This window comes from Leptidea sinapis, chromosome 1, assembly GCF_905404315.1.
Source record: "Leptidea sinapis chromosome 1, ilLepSina1.1, whole genome shotgun sequence".
NCBI lineage: Eukaryota > Metazoa > Arthropoda > Insecta > Lepidoptera > Pieridae > Leptidea > Leptidea sinapis.
In genome coordinates this window covers 16,697,965-16,716,449 of record NC_066265.1, presented here as the reverse complement: position 1 = coordinate 16,716,449, position 18,485 = coordinate 16,697,965, and the positions used below count along the sequence as shown (strand labels likewise).

Here is an 18,485-nt window from a genome sequence, read left to right as displayed (position 1 = left end):
TTTGTTTATGTGCGTACACATGGTCGCCCTGACTTATTCGTCACCTTTACTTGCAACCCAGCCTGGCCCGAAATAGTCAATCAGTTGATGCCGGGGCAAAGCGCAATAGATAGACATGATGTAGTCGCAAGAGTTTTTAGACTAAAAGTTAAAAAACTAATGGATGTGATTAATAAAGGCCAAGTGTTCAGAGAAGCGCGCTGCTTTATGTACTCTGTCGAATGGCAGAAACGTGGACTGCCACATGTCCATATATTATTGTGGTTAAAAGATAAGTTACGACCCGATCAAATAGATAACATAATCAGCGCTGAAATACCGGATCCTAACATTGACAAGACTCTCCATGATATTATTGTAAAAAATATGATTCACGGTCCATGCGGACCCGAAAATCCACAGTGCCACTGCATGAAAGACGGAAAATGCACAAAAAAATTTCCTCGCAAGTTAGTGAAAGAGACCGTTCACAACGACCACGGATACCCGCAGTATCGTAGAAGAGCGCCAGCAGACGGAGGTCGAACAGTAACCGTGAAGCTCCGAAATGGTAGCTACGTTACGGTTGATAATAGTTGGGTAGTCCCCTATTCACCAATTTTATCAAAAATGTTTAACGCCCACATAAATGTTGAGGCATGCAGTTCAGTACGCGCCATCAAATATATTTGCAAATATATAAACAAGGGTAGTGATCAAGCTATTTTCAATTTTAGAAATACTGATCTTGCGAATCCCGTAGATGAGGTACAAACTTATCAGTCTGGTCGGTATGTCAGCAGCAACGAAGCCGTGTGGCGTCTGTTAGCATTTCCGTTGCACGAAAGGCATCCCACCGTGACACATCTCAGCGTGCATTTAGAAAATGGTGAACGCGTTTATTTTAATGAACACAATTTCCACGAACGAATAACTACTCCGCCAAAAACCACACTCACTGCTTTTTTTGATCTTTGTATCAGAGATGAGTTTGCAAAAACTCTTCTTTATGTCGAGGTGCCGAGGTATTATACTTGGGATGCAAGTAGGAAAACTTGGAAACGCCGCATTCAAGGTACTTCAGTTCACGATTGGCCTGGCGTCAAATCTGGAGATGCTTTAGGACGAGTTTATACAGTTCATGTTAGTAACATGGAATGTTTTTGTCTACGCATGCTTTTACACCATGTGCGCGGACCTACCTCTTTCAATGATCTAAAAAAATACAACACACAAGATTATCCTACATTTCGAGAGGTATGTGAGGCAAGAGGATTACTGGAGAATGACAACCATTGGGATGTGACACTGGAAGAAGCTGCTCAATGTAGATCAGCAGGCAAGATGAGAGAGCTATTTGCTGTATTAGTAGCGACATGTGGTCTTTCAAATCCTCAACAATTGTGGGATAAATACAAAAATGATATGACCGACGATATATTGCACAGATTACAAGAGCAAAATCCCAATGTCACGTACAGTGATTTAATTTACAATGAGGGTCTGACAAAAATTGAAGACCAGGTTAAAACAATTTCTGGAAAGGATTTATCAGATTATGGAATGATCAGACCACAGAGAACCGAGGAAATCAGTAGCGATTTAATACGGGAACTAGATTACGATACTGCTTCCTTACAACAACAATTGACAGAGTCTGTTCCACGTTTGATCCCAGAACAAAGGTTAGTATTTGACAATGTTTTCAAAAAAATCGAAGATGGCGAAGGTGGTTTGTTATTTTTGGATGCTCCCGGAGGCACGGGAAAAACCTTTCTTTTAAACTTGCTTTTAGCGCAAATCCGAAAAGATAAAGGAATTGCTGTAGCAGTTGCCTCTTCCGGAATAGCCGCCACTCTGCTCAATGGTGGTCGAACGGCACATTCGGTGCTTAAACTGCCATTAAACTTAGCCCATGAAGAAATGCCAGTCTGTAATATAAGTAAAAACAGCGAGCGTGGACGTATGTTGCAGCAATGTAAATTATTAGTTTGGGATAAGTGTACTATGTCCCATAAAAGAGCAATTGAAGCTCTAGATCGGACTTTGAAAGACATCAAGAGTAATCCAAATATCATGGGGGGGATGGTGGTACTTTTAGCGGGCGATTTTAGACAGACTTTGCCGGTTATCACTAAAGGCACCCCCGCAGATGAAATAAATGCGTGTTTAAAAGCGTCAACGTTATGGGTGCACGTAAAAACGTTTAGTCTGTCTACAAATATGAGAGTGCAACTACACAATGATGTACAATCTGGACAATATGCTGCTGCTCTTCTTAAAATTGGAGAAGATCGTATCGCAAAGGATGGTAATCGCATGATTACATTGGATCGTGAATTCTGCAATGTTGTGCATAATCCAGATGATCTAAATAACTTCGTCTATAGCGAACTGCTAACTAATATGAGGAATAGAGACTGGTTATGTGAAAGAGCAATTTTAGCGCCGACGAATGAAATGGTGGGACAGATAAACGAGCAAATTATGTCACGCGTGGAAGGTGATATTGTTGAGTTTCTCTCTGTAGACACTGTAATGGATACTGAACAAGTAACATCATACCCTGTAGAATTTCTTAATTCTTTAGAACTGTCGGGAGTACCTTCACACAAACTGAGGCTGAAAGTAGGCGTTCCTGTCCTTTTAATGCGGAATTTAGATGCACCAAGACTGTGTAATGGCACACGGTTGCAAGTGACACACCTCGGTCGCAATATTGTAAAAGCAATCATTATGACTGGAATGGCAAAAGGAGAGAACGTTTTAATCCCCCGTATACCCATAATTCCGACAGATTTGCCATTCCAGTTTAAGAGATTACAGTTTCCGCTGAAAATCGCATTCGCTATGACGATAAATAAAGCTCAGGGGCAAACATTAAAAGTAGCCGGCATTAATTTAGAAAAGAGTTGTTTTTCTCACGGACAATTATACGTGGCTTGCTCACGTGTTTCAAGTCCACAGAATCTCCATGTGTTGGCCAGAGAGGGAAAAACAAAGAACATAGTTTACAAAAATGTACTACAGTAATAAGGCCTCTTATTTTTAGCTTCCTACATTATTATACTACTTACATTAAGTTAGTACTTCCTACGCAGATGATGTTACGGATGTCACACTGTCTAACATCGGGGGTTGGCAGGTAGGTAGTTAGTAGTATTTTAAACCGATTTACATTATTTACTTTTTATATTTACTAAGGGAACATTCGGAGCTATCCATTATGTAGCTTAGGTTGCTTTTGAACAAATTTTGATGTGAAGTTGAGGACTGGAACACGATAGTGGGACATTGTTGCAGGGGGACTTATAGCCGGGAGAAAACAAAAAAACTTATGCGGACGAAGTCGCGGGTAAAAGCTAGTCCTCTATAAAAAAAGATTATGAAACAGCTTACAGCTAACATTAAAAAAGCCAGTCCTAGTAACTATTACATGATCCAAAGTAATATTCTAATGAAAACGGATGATGTAATGTTGTACTGAATTTCATTATAACAATCGTTTGGATGATGTAATGGTTATTAGGACATTGGGTGTTTTTATGTTGGCAATAAGCTAACTGTTTTAGAATTTTTAATAGAGGCTTTAAAGCATGTAGATAAATATTTTAAAAATAATGCAATCCAGTAAAATAATACAAGACTGAACCATAAAATAATAGAAAAAGTAGTTGAGTAAAGACTGGTTAAATATCTGGAGTCTAATAAGATATTGGCTAAGAATCGGTATGGCTTCCGTAGTGGCAGATCCACGGAGGACGCAGTAAGTGACTTAACTGATTTTGTAACAAATAAATGGATAGTAAATACAAGTGCGCTGGTGTTTCCCTGGATCTAGCCGAGGCTTTTGATACTGTTTCCCGGCCAATACTTCTTAAAAAACTTTAAGGGTTGGAGTTAGAGGCTTGGCTCTAAACTGGTTCCATTCGTACCTTGAGAATAGAAGACAAAGAATAAGTATGGGCCAACTCACTAGTAATCTAGTAAATATCCGTTATGGGGTTCCTCAGGGTAGTATTTTGGGGCCAACGCTCTTCTTGGTCTATATAAATTTTAAGACTTTTATTCCATGGCATTAAATATTGCGCGTGTCTTTACTTTGCAGATGACACTGCTGTGATATTTTATGGAAAATCATGGAGTGATGTAGTTTGTGCAGCTCAACAAGGATTAAGTAAAATATCACAATGGCTTTAAAATAACCTCCTCACTATTAATGTCAATAAAACAAAGTATATAAGCTTTTAATACATCTGCACGCTCTACAAAGCAAGAACCTCTACATATTTACCTGCATGATTGCTTAACATGAAATGCACAAAGCAGTTGTACCTGTGCACCACTTGAACGAGTCTCACACATTAAATATCTAGGTGCACGAATTTCATTCATGAAAGGTTAACTTGGTCATACCACATTGATGCACTTTGCAAAAGAGTAAGAAAGGTGTCACATATTTTCATAAAACTTAGGTATATTGCAGACACACAGTTAATCGCTATATTATACTATGATCTATGTCAGTATATCCTGAGTTATAGTATTATTTCATGGGGAGCCGCAATAAAGACACTTCTAATTAAACTAGAAAGAGCCCAACGTGTAATATTAAAAATAGCATACAATAAGCCGTGGCTATATTCAACAGACACCCTCTACTCAAAACTAAACCATCTTCGAATAAGACAATTATTTATCTCCGCTACACTACTTAAATTCCACAAAACTGCAAAAGAACAGGCACGAATTTCTCATAGGGCGCAAATATGGGATCGTTCAAGGGTGTTTTCTTTCTTTGCTCGAAGAACATATTATTTCCTGGGGCCTTACCTGTACAGTAAATTATACAAACAAAATAGGAGTTCTATAGAGAAGACTAAACGCAGTTGTAAAAAAGTGATATTTGAATGGTTAAAAGTTTTAAACTGCGATGATACAGAAAAACTTATAAATGTACTAAACCAAAAAACTATATAATTGAAATTATTATACCACCGTTATCAATTGTCTTTTCTTACTAAGCACACACACAAACACATACACACATCCATACATACACACACACACACACACACACGCGAATTACTTCCATTATTTTTATTTTGTACTAAGATAGGTGAAAAGAGTGGATCTCACGTACAGGGAATCCTAGTGTGAGGCTAGAATACTTGTAAAATTAAAGTTACTTACTTTGTACCAATGTATAGTTTGTAACAGATATTTTTGTAACAACTATGTAACTAATATTGTACCCCAATAAATTATTCTTATTCTTATAAAATTCATAAAAAATAAAAACTATAATACTATTCAATTCCACATTGCAATTTCGTTTACATAATCTTCAACACTGTAATAAGCCTTCGACATAAGTCTGCGTTTAATGATAGATTTAAATTTATTTATTGATAATTCAGATACACTTTTTTGTCATTTATTCTAAAATTTAATACCATTGCATGCAAAATAATTGTTTATTTTACAGAGCCTAGTAGGGGGCAATGTATAAATTGTGGTTGTCACTTATTTATTATTTATTTATTTATAGGTACTATTAATCATTTACAGAAAGAATCTTAAAAGCTAACATAGTCCCGCAAAACTGTTTGGACAGTTTGTCTGCAGGATCAAGTCTCTTGTAATACATTAATGCTTATTAGAACATTGAATTTATACAAGTGTAATTAACAAATATTGATAAAAATATAATAAAAAATCTAATTTTAATTTTAAGGCAGTGTTGACAGTAAATATTTCTTAAGTTTAGTTTTAAATTTTCTTCTACTGGTTTCTAGTCGGATGTCCGCTTATGTTAATGTATAAATTATAATATTTATGCACGTGCAGGAGATTGCTATAAATATATTAATAATAATAATATATCTTTATTAAAAGGTATGCACCCAGTTAAAATTATAATAATATATGTATAAAGTAAAATAATATAATACAATTAAATTTAATTTTAAATAAATTAAAATACAATTCTGAATACAGGTCTATTTATTTCCTATTAGCCTCCTGGTGCACTGAACGCCAATGCTTGTTAATTGAACAATCCAGACACCCGGCCAGCGTGCTCAGGAGGTCTACTCGCAAAATCGACAACGATACATTCGGAACGATACGATAATACTCCCAATATATCGCAACTACCCTACTCTAACAAATGTTCGAATTCCTTATCGTTTATCGTTACCATAGACTAATATTGTGATTTTTTTTACGATGTTAGTGTGAATGAAATATGTTCAAACCTAAACATTATCTGTGCTACGTCGCTTTTAAGTGTCAAAAGTCAAAACATAGTTTAGGCGCTAAGCACCATGCCAGACTCTGCACCACCAATTTGGTTATCATTAACACATAATGTAAATGTTAAAAAAATATGTAATGAATATAATATGACCATTTAAAATTGAATAAATAATACAAAACTCGCGTATAATAAAATGTAAAAAAAAAGTAACTCAACCCTTCTCGTGGACTTCATATTTCTCAGGCGGCCATTTGCATTATTTCTACGCAAAAAAGGATCAACAACATGACTTAGTAGTAAAAAAATCCTGTTGAATAGTAAATCACATATAATTATTTCAATAATATTTATTAAGTATGTATATTGTATGGCAAATATATCTATACAACTTGAAACGATATTCGCATCGACAGCCTAGAAGGTGTCGTCGAGATTATCGTAAAAGTGACGTTTGATTATTTGTGAAATTCGAATATTCGTCTCTGACATATTCAACTAAAAGTAGGGTTAGGACCGATAATATCGAATAATGTTTCGTTCGTTCAATCATCGTTTCGACATTGAATACGATGTAGCTAAGAGTAGGATTCGACACGACTAATGCCACGATTTATCGTATATCGATTTTAGGAGTATGCCCCCAGGTTATATTGGCCGCCCAGCCTTCAATGGTCTTCTCTGAACGTTGTTGTTACAAACCAACCTGCACAAGGTGTTTGTCGTCTGCGTGAGTCTGCAGCACGTGGCTACACATGTCAGACTGAGATATGACCACAGGGAACGACTCGCTCTTCTCTGCGACGTGGCCTGCCGTGTTCTTCGCTACCTCCGCATCGGCCCATTTTCTGTAAAGAAAAAGGCACGATGACTTTTAGAACAAAAATTATTAAATAACTAATGATATCGACATTTTTCATTTGCTTGTCATTCGACAAAGAGCTCCTTCAGATTTTTCCGTTGTCGAGCTACTACTTTTTGGTAAGCTTCCCGTCGGATGACTTGTCTTCCTTGATTGGATGCCGAAAATAGTCTCTACCTACGATACGATACCAGGTGTCCTGTGACATTTACACTCAAAAGCTGCGGAAACATCAGTGGAAAAGTTCTTGTGAACTCAATTTGCAATACAGAGTGTTGCGTTGATTTGGCAAAGAAAATGATGCTTATCAGTTATTACCATTGAGATTCCACCTGGGTTGATCATAAACTATTTTTTATGGGACAGGACAAACGAGCGTACGGTTATTCATGGAGTGATCACCGCTTTTTTTAGGCCTATCGCAGATGACACACTTTTTGTACTATCGAGTCTGCGGCACACAAAAAGTCTGCATTACGTGCAGATATTTCACAGACTCAACGCACACGACGTACACTTAAAAAAAGAAGAAGGAATAGAGAATTTTAACTTCATCCTATTCTTTCAGAAAGATAATTACTCTGCCAAAGATGTATCATACAGTGCTGGTCCTTTTTTTATCTCATAAATCAACATCGATACATCGATGTCTAGCGCCATGATACATGTCACTCAGTAGAACTGCAGACTACAGACAAAAGTGAGTGTCGTCTGCGTTAGCGCGTGTTGACGCGAACGTTATATTTTTTGCCGCACTTTTTGTACGGCGCGGTCTGACTTTTTGCGCGACGTATGCGTTACTGCGTATTATTCTATAGGTTCTACTATCACAGACTAAAAAATGCGTCACGGATAGTCTGCCGTCTGCGATAGGCCTTAGTACTGATGTCGTATCGTCCTGGAACACGCGTAAGAAAGTTCCTAACCATGAAGTTATTGCTACTCTAGCTAGTTAGTTAGTAGACCTGTACACAGCGTTGATCTCGTCAAACACCTGGCCCAGCTCCACCAAGTAGACGCCGGCGTCGCTCACCAGCTGGTTGAGCGCCAGGTATATCGCCTGCTTTCCGTGTTCCAGTCGCAGTAGCACTCCGATCACCTTCGCGATCTCATCTCTCGGTACCTTAGTGCCAACAGAATACGCATTCAATTATAGATTGATTTTGAGACGAGATATTTACCTCTATTCGAGGAATTGCATGTTTGTCCGATATTTTGACGCTATTTCAAGCGCCACATTCACGATTTCCTTACTGTTATGTCCAAAAAACGTTTTGGTTTAGGCTGTATCTGCTTGGCAAACTATGAACCCAATCATATACAAAGACTTGATCATGGAACTTTCTAAAGAAATATATAGCAAACCTATGGCCTACCATTGTTTATTTTTTTCAAAAGATTGTATTGAAATATAATAAAATTCAGTATTACTTACAACCTTACAAGTTAAGTACCTAATTGATCTCAGAAGACAGATTTTTTATGTGAAGTATAGTTTATTTATCAAAAGATTTTGTGATGAATATTGCTAATACTAAAGTAAAACTGCCTTTAATAAAAACTGATTGTACCAGTGCTCAATATAAAGATAATATTTTGTTGATATGAAGAAGATAGTCGTATTGGAAATGTACTGGAGATACATACTTAGAAAAATAATCTTAATATCTTCGATTGATTCTCAAATCTCGACACCTGCATTAGTATTTCCTCCCTGCAATGCCTGAATTTTATGCTCTCGGATACCAGTTTAGGACATATCTATAGACTAGCCAGCAAATCTGTTGATTTTATCGACTTTCACAAAAGAGTCGTCCCATGCGTGAGTTTGTCCGATGACCTTAAATAGAGAGCGCTGGCGAGATATTAGAGACTTCCGAATGAAGCTCCACCACAGCAGATATTGGCCTATTATAACATATTATACGCAGAGTAATTTTTCACTCGCCATAAGTAAGGCTTTAGACATTACTGTTATAGTGTGTCTTAACATCACATGTCTCAATCGTAAGACTGCCATGACTGTTTTTATTATTATTGTAGATATAGACCATAAGTATATACATATATACTTATGCTCATTAAATCTCTTCATATATATTCTGTGGCGTCAAGCATCTGTTGATTTGGCTAGCTAGCAGTGACAGTTTAAACGCGCTGACAATGACAGATGCTTGTCACTGACAGGTACTTCTACAGATCATTCATTTTCGCACGGGTATAATATATTGGATTGATTCGAGGTGGACACAATTAGTCAGCCAGGCTAACTCAGCCTTGCGCAACTCTAGACGAAGTGACGAGCGCAATTGTAATGTAAGCCAGAATTGAAGTTTCAATTAGGAATCCTGAAAGGCAGTACATTGTACTAAAGGGCTGGTCTTACTTAATACCAGGTAAAGTCAAAGTCAAATAAACTTTATTCAATTAAACAAAACCAAAGTATTACGTTATTCAAAAGAATTGTTAAAAACCGTTTGTGTGGTAAAGGTTACTATAACATAAATGACTTTCTTAATGATACCACAGATTGGGAATGGAGCGACCGCCCTCAGGCTATTAAATAATAAGTTTAATTGTACAATGTTACTTTGTAAATGTTACTTTAATTGTAAAACATAGTTTGATGAAAAACAAAAAGCCCACTGAGTTTGTTGCGCCCATTCTTCTCAGGCCTGAGGCATTCATTTTGGAATGGGTGGTAGTTTTTTTGAGTTTCAATAAGTGATGTCACATCCTATTTTGAATAAAAATACTTGAATTTGAATTTGAAAAAAAAAATATAGGCTTAAATTAAGCGCTTTTGAATCGTCAATATGAATATTTCTTTTAAATTACTGGATCTACCTTATGTTCGGAAAAAGTTGAGCTTTTTTTTCAATCAATAGAATATTTTACAATTAGTTTGTAAGGTGCTGCATCAAATATATGAATCATGTTTAAATAATATAAATTATTTCTTATTATTTTCCACCAGTGTTTGTTGTGCCAGTGATGACTTACGGTACGCAGATGTGGTCGCTAACTATATGCCTTATGAGAAAGCTCATTGTCTCTCAGAGGGCAATGGAGAGGGCTATGCTGGGAGTTTCCCTGCGAAATCGAATCAGAAATGAGGAGATCCGTAGGAGAACATAGTCCAAGTGATTGCGAAACCGAAGTGGTAGTGAGCAGGGCACATAGTTCGTCGGACAGATGGCCGTTGGGGCAGAAAAGTCCTCGAATGGCGACCACGTACCGGAAGATGTACTGTTGGTAGGCCCCCACAAGATGTACCGACGATCTGGTCAAGATCGCCGAAATACGTTGGATGAGGGCAGCGCAGAGGACGGATCTTCATGGAAATCTTTGGGGAGGCCTTTGTCCAGCAGTGGACGTCTTCCGGCTGATGATAATTTCATAAAAAGTAATAAATAAACTATTGTATATTGGATGCTTAACTTTTAGAGCTTGAATTAATTTTTTGTGCAAGGATTCTTCGTAAACATGATGATCGTTATTACTGTCGTAATTAGTAACTGCATCCAACAAATCCAAGGTAAGGTTGCTCGTCTCGACACTTTTCTCATAACATAAGGTAGCTGATGATGAACGGACATTACCGAATGCAGGAGTGACTCGGGAAGCAGGCTGACCCTCCACAGACAGCCGAGCCGCGCGTCTATAATGAAGTGGGGCTGGAACACCACCCAGTTGCCGGAATCTGGCCATTCAGTAGTCAGTAGGTATTTGTATAAAAAATAAAGTGCACATATAAAACTGAAAACAAAATTTTAACGATGCGGGACTCGAACCCGTGACCTCTCGCGTTCCGTGCGAGCGCTCTTCCCAACTGAGCCAACCGTTCGTGTGACGTATCATTGATAAAATCTTATAGGCTTTGTTTAACGTGAATTTAAATGTTTGGGAAGTAAATTGAATTAAGCAATTATTAAATTTTCCAGGTTTGGCTGATGGCAATATCTAGTGGACTCAGCGGCCTGGTGGGGAGGTTTGCTGTGAGTGTGGTTGACATAGTATATATCATATGTGGTTGACATACATATTGATTTTATTTAAATAGAAAAATTCTTGAATTTTAGTAACATAACAGGTTAACTGTCATTCCAGAAAAGTTATTTAGTTTCTACCACATACTTCCAAATTGTAGAATTAATCTCCTTCGCTGACTAAGGATTTCTCGTATGTTACAAAAAGTAGGTATGGGTCGCGGTGACCACTATATACTGTCAACTACCGGCTGCAGTTTTCTGGACCGATACGACTCAGGATACCTATAACTTTTTATTTATTTATTTATTGACACACCAACAGCATTACATACAAAACATTAAAAATAATTAAGGTAAAAATAATGGTATGAATGCCAGTTACTGCATACACCACTCTCATTGCAAGACATTAATTTAAATACAAAATACAGTTCGACCTACAAATTTAACAATGATTTTAAGCAAATTACTAAAAATAATAGATACAATATAACGAAGAAATAGTTTGTATGAATATCAACTAACATATTATTATTATTTACAAACAGAAATGTGCGGTTAGTTTTTTTTTCAGACTTGTCACTGTGTCATGAAAAATATCAAAATCTTTTATGGCACCACTAGAGCATATTCTCAACTTAAAAGTCCGGCAAAGCATCTCTTGCCCCTAGTGTTGCGGATGTCCATGGGTCGTTGCCTCACCACTTGCCATCACGTGAGCCTTTTGCCCGATTGCCCCCTCTTTTAAAAAAAACACAGAAAAACTCGCAGCAATATTACATACATTCGAGAATGTTCCCAAACAGTGTAGTAATCAAAAACGAATAAGAAATAATAATCAAGTTGTTTATAAAATGCTCGGAATGTCTACTGGACCTTAGTTTGTAAGTCATAAGGCCGAGATTACTTTACGCCGGTAATATTCTACGTTAGGCAAGACCATTGCAACAATATTGTTATTCCTGTTATATATTTATAAAGGATACACATGGGACACGGCTGTTCATCGATAAAAGCTGGCTTTAGAGAAACTCCCGGCACCACAGGAACATGGACCGCCATTTTGTTTTCCACCTTGCACTGCTCCATTATGTCGAATATTTGTGATGTTTGACTTGACTGAAACAACGACACTTCATCATCATTTATTTATTTATTTATTTTCATGTAATCTACAGCACATCACAATTGATACACATTATAATTACATTATAAAGTAGAAAAATAAGGCCAAAGCTGATTACAGTATATAGGTATTAAGCAAAAGAAGGAACATTTTATGCCAGAATAAGATAATACTATTATAAGTTACTTAGAAAATAAGGTTACAGGAGTGTGTGTGCGTGTATGTAAGGTTGTGTGTAGTGTATTTGAGGGTGTATGTAGTATGTGTGTGTGTGTGTTTGGATAATCATTAGAGTCGATGTATATTTCTTATTTCTTTTTTTAGCTGTACTATAGACAAGCAAAACATATCTAAATTAAATTTATTCTCTATCTATGCATTAATACATGATATTTTAGATCATTTTTGAAGTTATACTTCTTTAGGCGCGTTATGAAAAAGTGATGAGAGTGAAATTTTAAGATGCGCGCGCATCACTGTACCTAACACAAAAGTAACAGGGTGAAGTTGGTTCTTAAAAATTTCTGACGTTTGCAACATTCCTTATTTTTTTTGGTTTTTTTGTCTATTATTAAGATAGGCAAAAGGTTGAAGCCCGTACAGCCGTATTCGTTATTTAATAATTAATTGTCAAAGCCATCGTTGCAAGATATTTACAATATTGTAGCACGAGGCACACGCCCACTTTTTTTATAATGTTGCCATGGGGACAGGGTAGTGTTCGTTTTGGGATAATGAAAGATTACATAAAGAAGACGTGCAGAAAGCTAATAACATTGAAACAAGTACTACAAAATAAAATAATCATTGTTAAGTTTCATTTAAATGAGAAAATTTTGTATTAAATGAAGAAACCGAAGTAAAGATAAATAAGTCCATCGTCTGAGCTCTATTAAACAATTCGTTTAAAAATTTGTTGACACATGTCTTCTTAGGGCTGCAAACAAATACAGCCTACTACCAATAACTTGTACAGAAACGGGTTAGAATTTTTCAAAAGATAATACCTGATGATGTATGATGACTAGGTTGTCAACCACACTCACAGCAAACCTCCCCACCAGGCCGGTCTTTAACACATGCTGAGTCCCCCCACTAGATATTGGCATCAGCCAAACCTGGAAAATATACATTCAAATTTACGCTAAACATATAATTAGTCGAGTGCCAATGTTTTGGACACTCTTTTTTCCTCTAACTCTACTTTTAACGCCCGGCATTGAAAAGCACTGCCAACAATTCCACGGTGATAGGTTTATGCCTGAAGTACAGTTAAGGCAGAAAACTTTTTTTATGGTTTTTTATGGATGAGAGAACAAACAGAGCGTCGCCAGCCCATTAAAAAAGTATACGCGCTTTTTTTGATGGTACCCATGTCGTTTCGTCTTGGAAACACCGCACAAGGAAGCTCATTCCACAGCCCAGTCGTATGTAGAAGAAAGTACCCGGGAATCTGGCCACATAATGGTAATTATTTTTCTCATCTCGGATCTGGTTTACCCCAGTATCAGCTCCAAATGTTTGTTCGTTTGCAACCCATAGCTGTTTGAATTGTCTGGTATCAAGTGTTCGCGCAGTAAGGTCTTCGAATGGTGACCACGTACCGGAAGGCGTAGTATTGGTAGGCCCCCCACAAGATTGACTGACGATCTGGTCAAGATCGCCGGAGTAGGTTGGATGAGGGCAGCGCAGGACCGATCGTCATGGCGATCTTTGGGGAAGGCCTTTGTCCAGCAGTGGACGCCTTCCGAAATGATGATGCTGATGAAGTTTTCGGAGTTGCTCTCTCTGCCACACAGTGGACTTGCATAAAAATGATGAATCCATAGAATGCTAAGAAGCATGACTCATTTCTATAGTATAAAATATTTTCAGCAACGCAGCTAAGTGCTAGCCGGTGACCTTCACACAATTTTTGAATTTATTTCAGGTGTGTGTAGGTTTTCTCACAATGTTTAACTTCACAGTAAGAGCGTCGAATAGAAATACATAATTCGGAAATGAAAAACACATTGGTATCTAACGGGTAAGAGGCCCAGACGAGAGGCAACAGTTTGCATTTGCACCTCTCTGTTTATACAATTATGGTATAAATTTATGGTGAAATAGAGGCGTCATCTTTATATAGGCGGTATCTCTAAATTACAGAAGAGGGCTATTTGCGCCATTTCTAACTCAGCAGGCCTAGTTACAAACGCTTTGTATCGATTGTCTTTCTACAATTGTCAACGATTCGGAGTAAAGGATTGTAGAAAACGCTAACTTGGTAACCAAGTGGACACGACAGGGTCAATCACTCCTTCTCGAATATTTTTAGAAACAAACAAATCTATATTTTAGTATTTTTTTATAGTTTTCTAGTGGGTCTCAGCGAACGCTTAGTGATCGCACAAAAACTTAGATAGTGCTTCGTTATCGCTTGTGAAAACTGTATCTTGGCTACCATTTAATATAATATGTAGCGATTTTAGTCTGTGGTAGCAATGAACATTGTAGAAACGATTATATTTCTATTCTATCATTTTGGACTATGTAAACTTATCTACAAATTTTCTATTCGTTGGTTTTGACCACGTGACTTAATGTTATTGTCAATCCGATATATTTGATTAGGTTTCTATAAGCGTTAACGATTGTAGATTGTCAACATGGCTAAGCCTGCAGGTCCTTGAGAATGATTTAAATGAAATTGAGAGAAATTAAGATGCTGTTGCTTCTAGTTAGTAGTTGTCTATTTAGTTACATATGCATACTAGAAAATTTTCTAAAAACTGTCAGGAAAAAGTCAAGCATGATGTAAGATATGATCTTTATCCGTACTTTATATTATCTAACATAGTCACTCATTTTTATATCTATAAATTATATTAACCTCAGTGGGGCCTGACACAGAGGTGGCGGTGTTGCCATGACGGAAAACAGCGCACCAGGTGCTGTCACACAGGCGCAGCACAAACACGTCCCGCTCAACCACTGGTCGAGATGACTCCACTAGAAACATTAATGTTATACAAACATTATGTATATTGTATACTTTATATATGATGTATATATAGATATATATATAACGAGTTTTGGATTTAATTGGTCAGAAAAGCATTTTTGATTAGTGACTTTAGTGAAAAATTATTCTGATAGTTAAAGCATCATGCACAATGTACCTAAAGGCAACACCTTTAATACACAAAACAAAATATGTACAACAGACAAATGATATCAAATCAATTTGCATACTCACATTCAATTTTCTGTAACTTAGTGATTGTTGATGTACCAAGTGAGAAAGGTTGCAACAGAGCACCATTATTTCCTGCCAACACGACTATTTTGCTCTGAGCACACCATGAAAACCATGCACCACTGTAACATAGGTAGGTATATTACAAAACACTGATTCAGAATTGGTAATGATCAGTCTAATAAAAATATAAAAAGTAAAGGTTAAACTTAGTATCCCGTAGCACGAGGGGGAAGTGGAAAGGGGGGCGTGCCGCTTCGCCCCTGATACTACTCCCATTACAAGGTAATGCACCGTTCCTGAGAAAAAAAGCATTGTAACCTAACCTAAAATTATTACATTTTAAAAATTGGGAAGGTTCCCCGTGCGTAAATTGGGGGGAAACGCCTACAATTAGGTTCTGATGGTTGTTTTAACTGTTCTAACACAACCATTTTTTATAAATTGTCGTTGATAGAGCATTGGTGCACGATTAAAAAATTCTACCCGCCCCCCCCCCCCCTTCCGAATTTGTTAATGGAGGGGAAACGCCTACAATTCGGTTCTGACAGTCGCCGGCGGCTGTCACGCTGCACTCGGCTCGTTCATTTATCTGTTCTAAGTTCTAACATAACCTAACCTAGCCAATTTTTATAAATTGTGGTTGATATAGTTATGGTACACGATTATACTGCTACCACTCTTATTACAAGGTAATAGACCGTTTTTAAGAAAGTAACGAAAAAAATTCTAACCTAAAACCGATAGAACACGGAACAAATAAAACATTACATGAGCACTGGCATGACTGCAGGAGGCTAAAACTTATTCATATTTATGTTCTAATTTACCTAGATTAATGAAGTCTCACTTGTTAATAGGGATTTATTACTTTTACAAAAAATGTGGTAAAAAAAACAATAAAACCTTTTTATAAATGTTTATTATTATAAACATAATTGATTGTTTTAATTAATTCCTCAAAGGGATCCTTTTTTTGTTTTTCTACAAATGTTCTCCACAAATATTCGAACATCAAATTTGTGAAATTTTCTTTCTTATTAAAATTGCCTTTATGGAAAAATCTTTTGATGACAAGCCACTGTGACTCAATTCTTTGAGTGTGTCTGTAGCCACAAATGGGTTCTCTGGATCACTGGTTTACCTTGTGATGTCAATCCATGATCCCCCAGACAATCATATGTATTGCCAAAAGTCTGTATGTATGATGGTGCCCTCAGCCACATGCTTTTTTGTTAATGGCACCAATACATCGGCAGAGCAGACATTGTCTGGGCAGACTTCTAAATAGAGTTCTTTGCTTCCGTCTTCTTTATAGAAGCCCAGCACCCACTGATCTTTAATATAACGTCATGAAACAATAAAAAAACTTCATTTAAATTTTATGACATGTTATTTTTTTCGTGCTTTTTGGTTAGTCAGAACTTACCTTTATTATACTTCCTCTTGCTGAACTTGCTCTTGTCAATCTGGACAACTTTGCTTGCTCGTCCATTTGGTATAAAACAACTGCCTCTCTACAATAATTAAACCAGTCCATTATGTTTGCCCTAAAAAGGCTCTGTAAAATTTTCTTTCTGGGTATCATAATAGCTCCACCTGCATGCATAGGCTTACATTAAATAGAATACTTGTGATACTGTAATTCTAATAACATCAAACCAAGTACCATTTCCTCAGCTAACATTAGACTTGACTCTGCATGCTTTTGTACTACATATAAAAGAGCCCACAGTTCGGTTGGATGAGTTGGTTTTTTGTAATAATTGCACATTTTTTCACTTGGAATCATTCCTTTGCTCTTAGCAAAGGCAAGAGCTTAAGAGCCAAAGGCTGGCGAGTTTCCAGTCGCTGATATACTTTAACTAAATTCCACATCTCTTTCAATTCTTCAACATAATAATGTTTTACTGGTGGTTCATCAACTTCAAAATAATCATGACTGGTTGAGGTTCCTGAGGTGAGCTGAGTGTAGTTGAGGGTTGGAATTCCTGACTTTTCAATGGCCAGGGCTCCGTAGGGGTTGTTTGGTGGCATTGCTCGATGTCCAACATCTTAACAGAACTCAATACAGTAGACAAATTTAGTTAGTTGAGAAAGCAGAGAATGGGAGTCTAGTGTACGAGGGCAGGTCAAATGTAAGTAATGTAAGCAAACAATCAAAGTTCAGCAAAATGTCGCAAGAAACCACAAATAACACAAAACAGAACACAGGAACATACACATAATCTTGAGAGAATTGGAAATAAAAGAAAAATAATTATTGTTTTTTTTGACTGGCTTTATTATAGTTGTAAACTCTATCTTCTAGCCTTTTTAGTCTAAAAGTTATAATTGATAAAGCCATCTAGTCTGTTGACTACTTTTTATGTTTCATTTGACCTGATTTTCATTTACAATTGACAGTTTGTCGACAGCCTTCTGCAGCCATGTCTGTGTGCATGTTTATGTACATGATTGACTCATTTTAGTTTAGAATCGTTTTTCGATTTTATCTTGAAAATGGTGTATTACCTTTTAATAAGACTGGTAGCATTATAATCGTGCAATAAAGCTATATCAACTACAATATTCTTTACCTCCTATTTCGTGCTATTGGATACTAAGTATAACTTCAAAACTAACATACCTAAAAGATGTGCTCTTTAAAGTTTTCAACTGTTTCTTTTCAGGCATTATCTGAAGCAATTCAATACCATGATCAGTTATAAATGCAATTTCATTTACTTTTGGCCACACAAATCCCAATATCTTTGCAGTTTTCCATTTACAGGTGTGACTATACTCTATATTCGTCGGAATTAGGTCCTTAAAATTCACAAACTCTACAGATGGAATTTGACCATCTAAATTCCGTTGAATAGCTAATATTTTATGATCTGGGGAGAACTTTATAGATATTATAGGGCCTTTATCTTCCATTCTAAATGACGTTGATTTAGAATCATCCATTCCATTAACAGTTACTCCAGTCACACCGCCAGACCTCACCGTAAATACCTGCAATAATCAAAAGGCTTCAGACACTA

General features: G+C 36.8%; 1 protein-coding gene across 2 annotated transcripts in view; it reads right to left on the bottom strand.

Moving 5' to 3' along the window:
• LOC126965929 (regulator of MON1-CCZ1 complex) overlaps window positions 1-18,485 on the bottom strand; it is a 46,171-nt gene that overhangs the window by 27,412 nt on the left and 274 nt on the right. For both annotated transcript variants that reach the window (XR_007729634.1, XM_050809727.1), the window contains exons 2-9: window positions 18,086-18,456; window positions 15,457-15,578; window positions 15,091-15,209; window positions 13,226-13,336; window positions 12,079-12,211; window positions 10,703-10,803; window positions 8,066-8,223; window positions 6,945-7,086 (exon numbers count right to left, since the gene is read on the bottom strand). Coding sequence is in view for 1 of the 2 variants with exons in the window: in XM_050809727.1 (XP_050665684.1) it covers window positions 6,945-7,086; window positions 8,066-8,223; window positions 10,703-10,803; window positions 12,079-12,211; window positions 13,226-13,336; window positions 15,091-15,209; window positions 15,457-15,578; window positions 18,086-18,456 (1,257 nt within the window). In the remaining variant the exon portion in view is untranslated. The remainder of the gene's footprint in view (window positions 1-6,944; window positions 7,087-8,065; window positions 8,224-10,702; window positions 10,804-12,078; window positions 12,212-13,225; window positions 13,337-15,090; window positions 15,210-15,456; window positions 15,579-18,085; window positions 18,457-18,485) is intronic.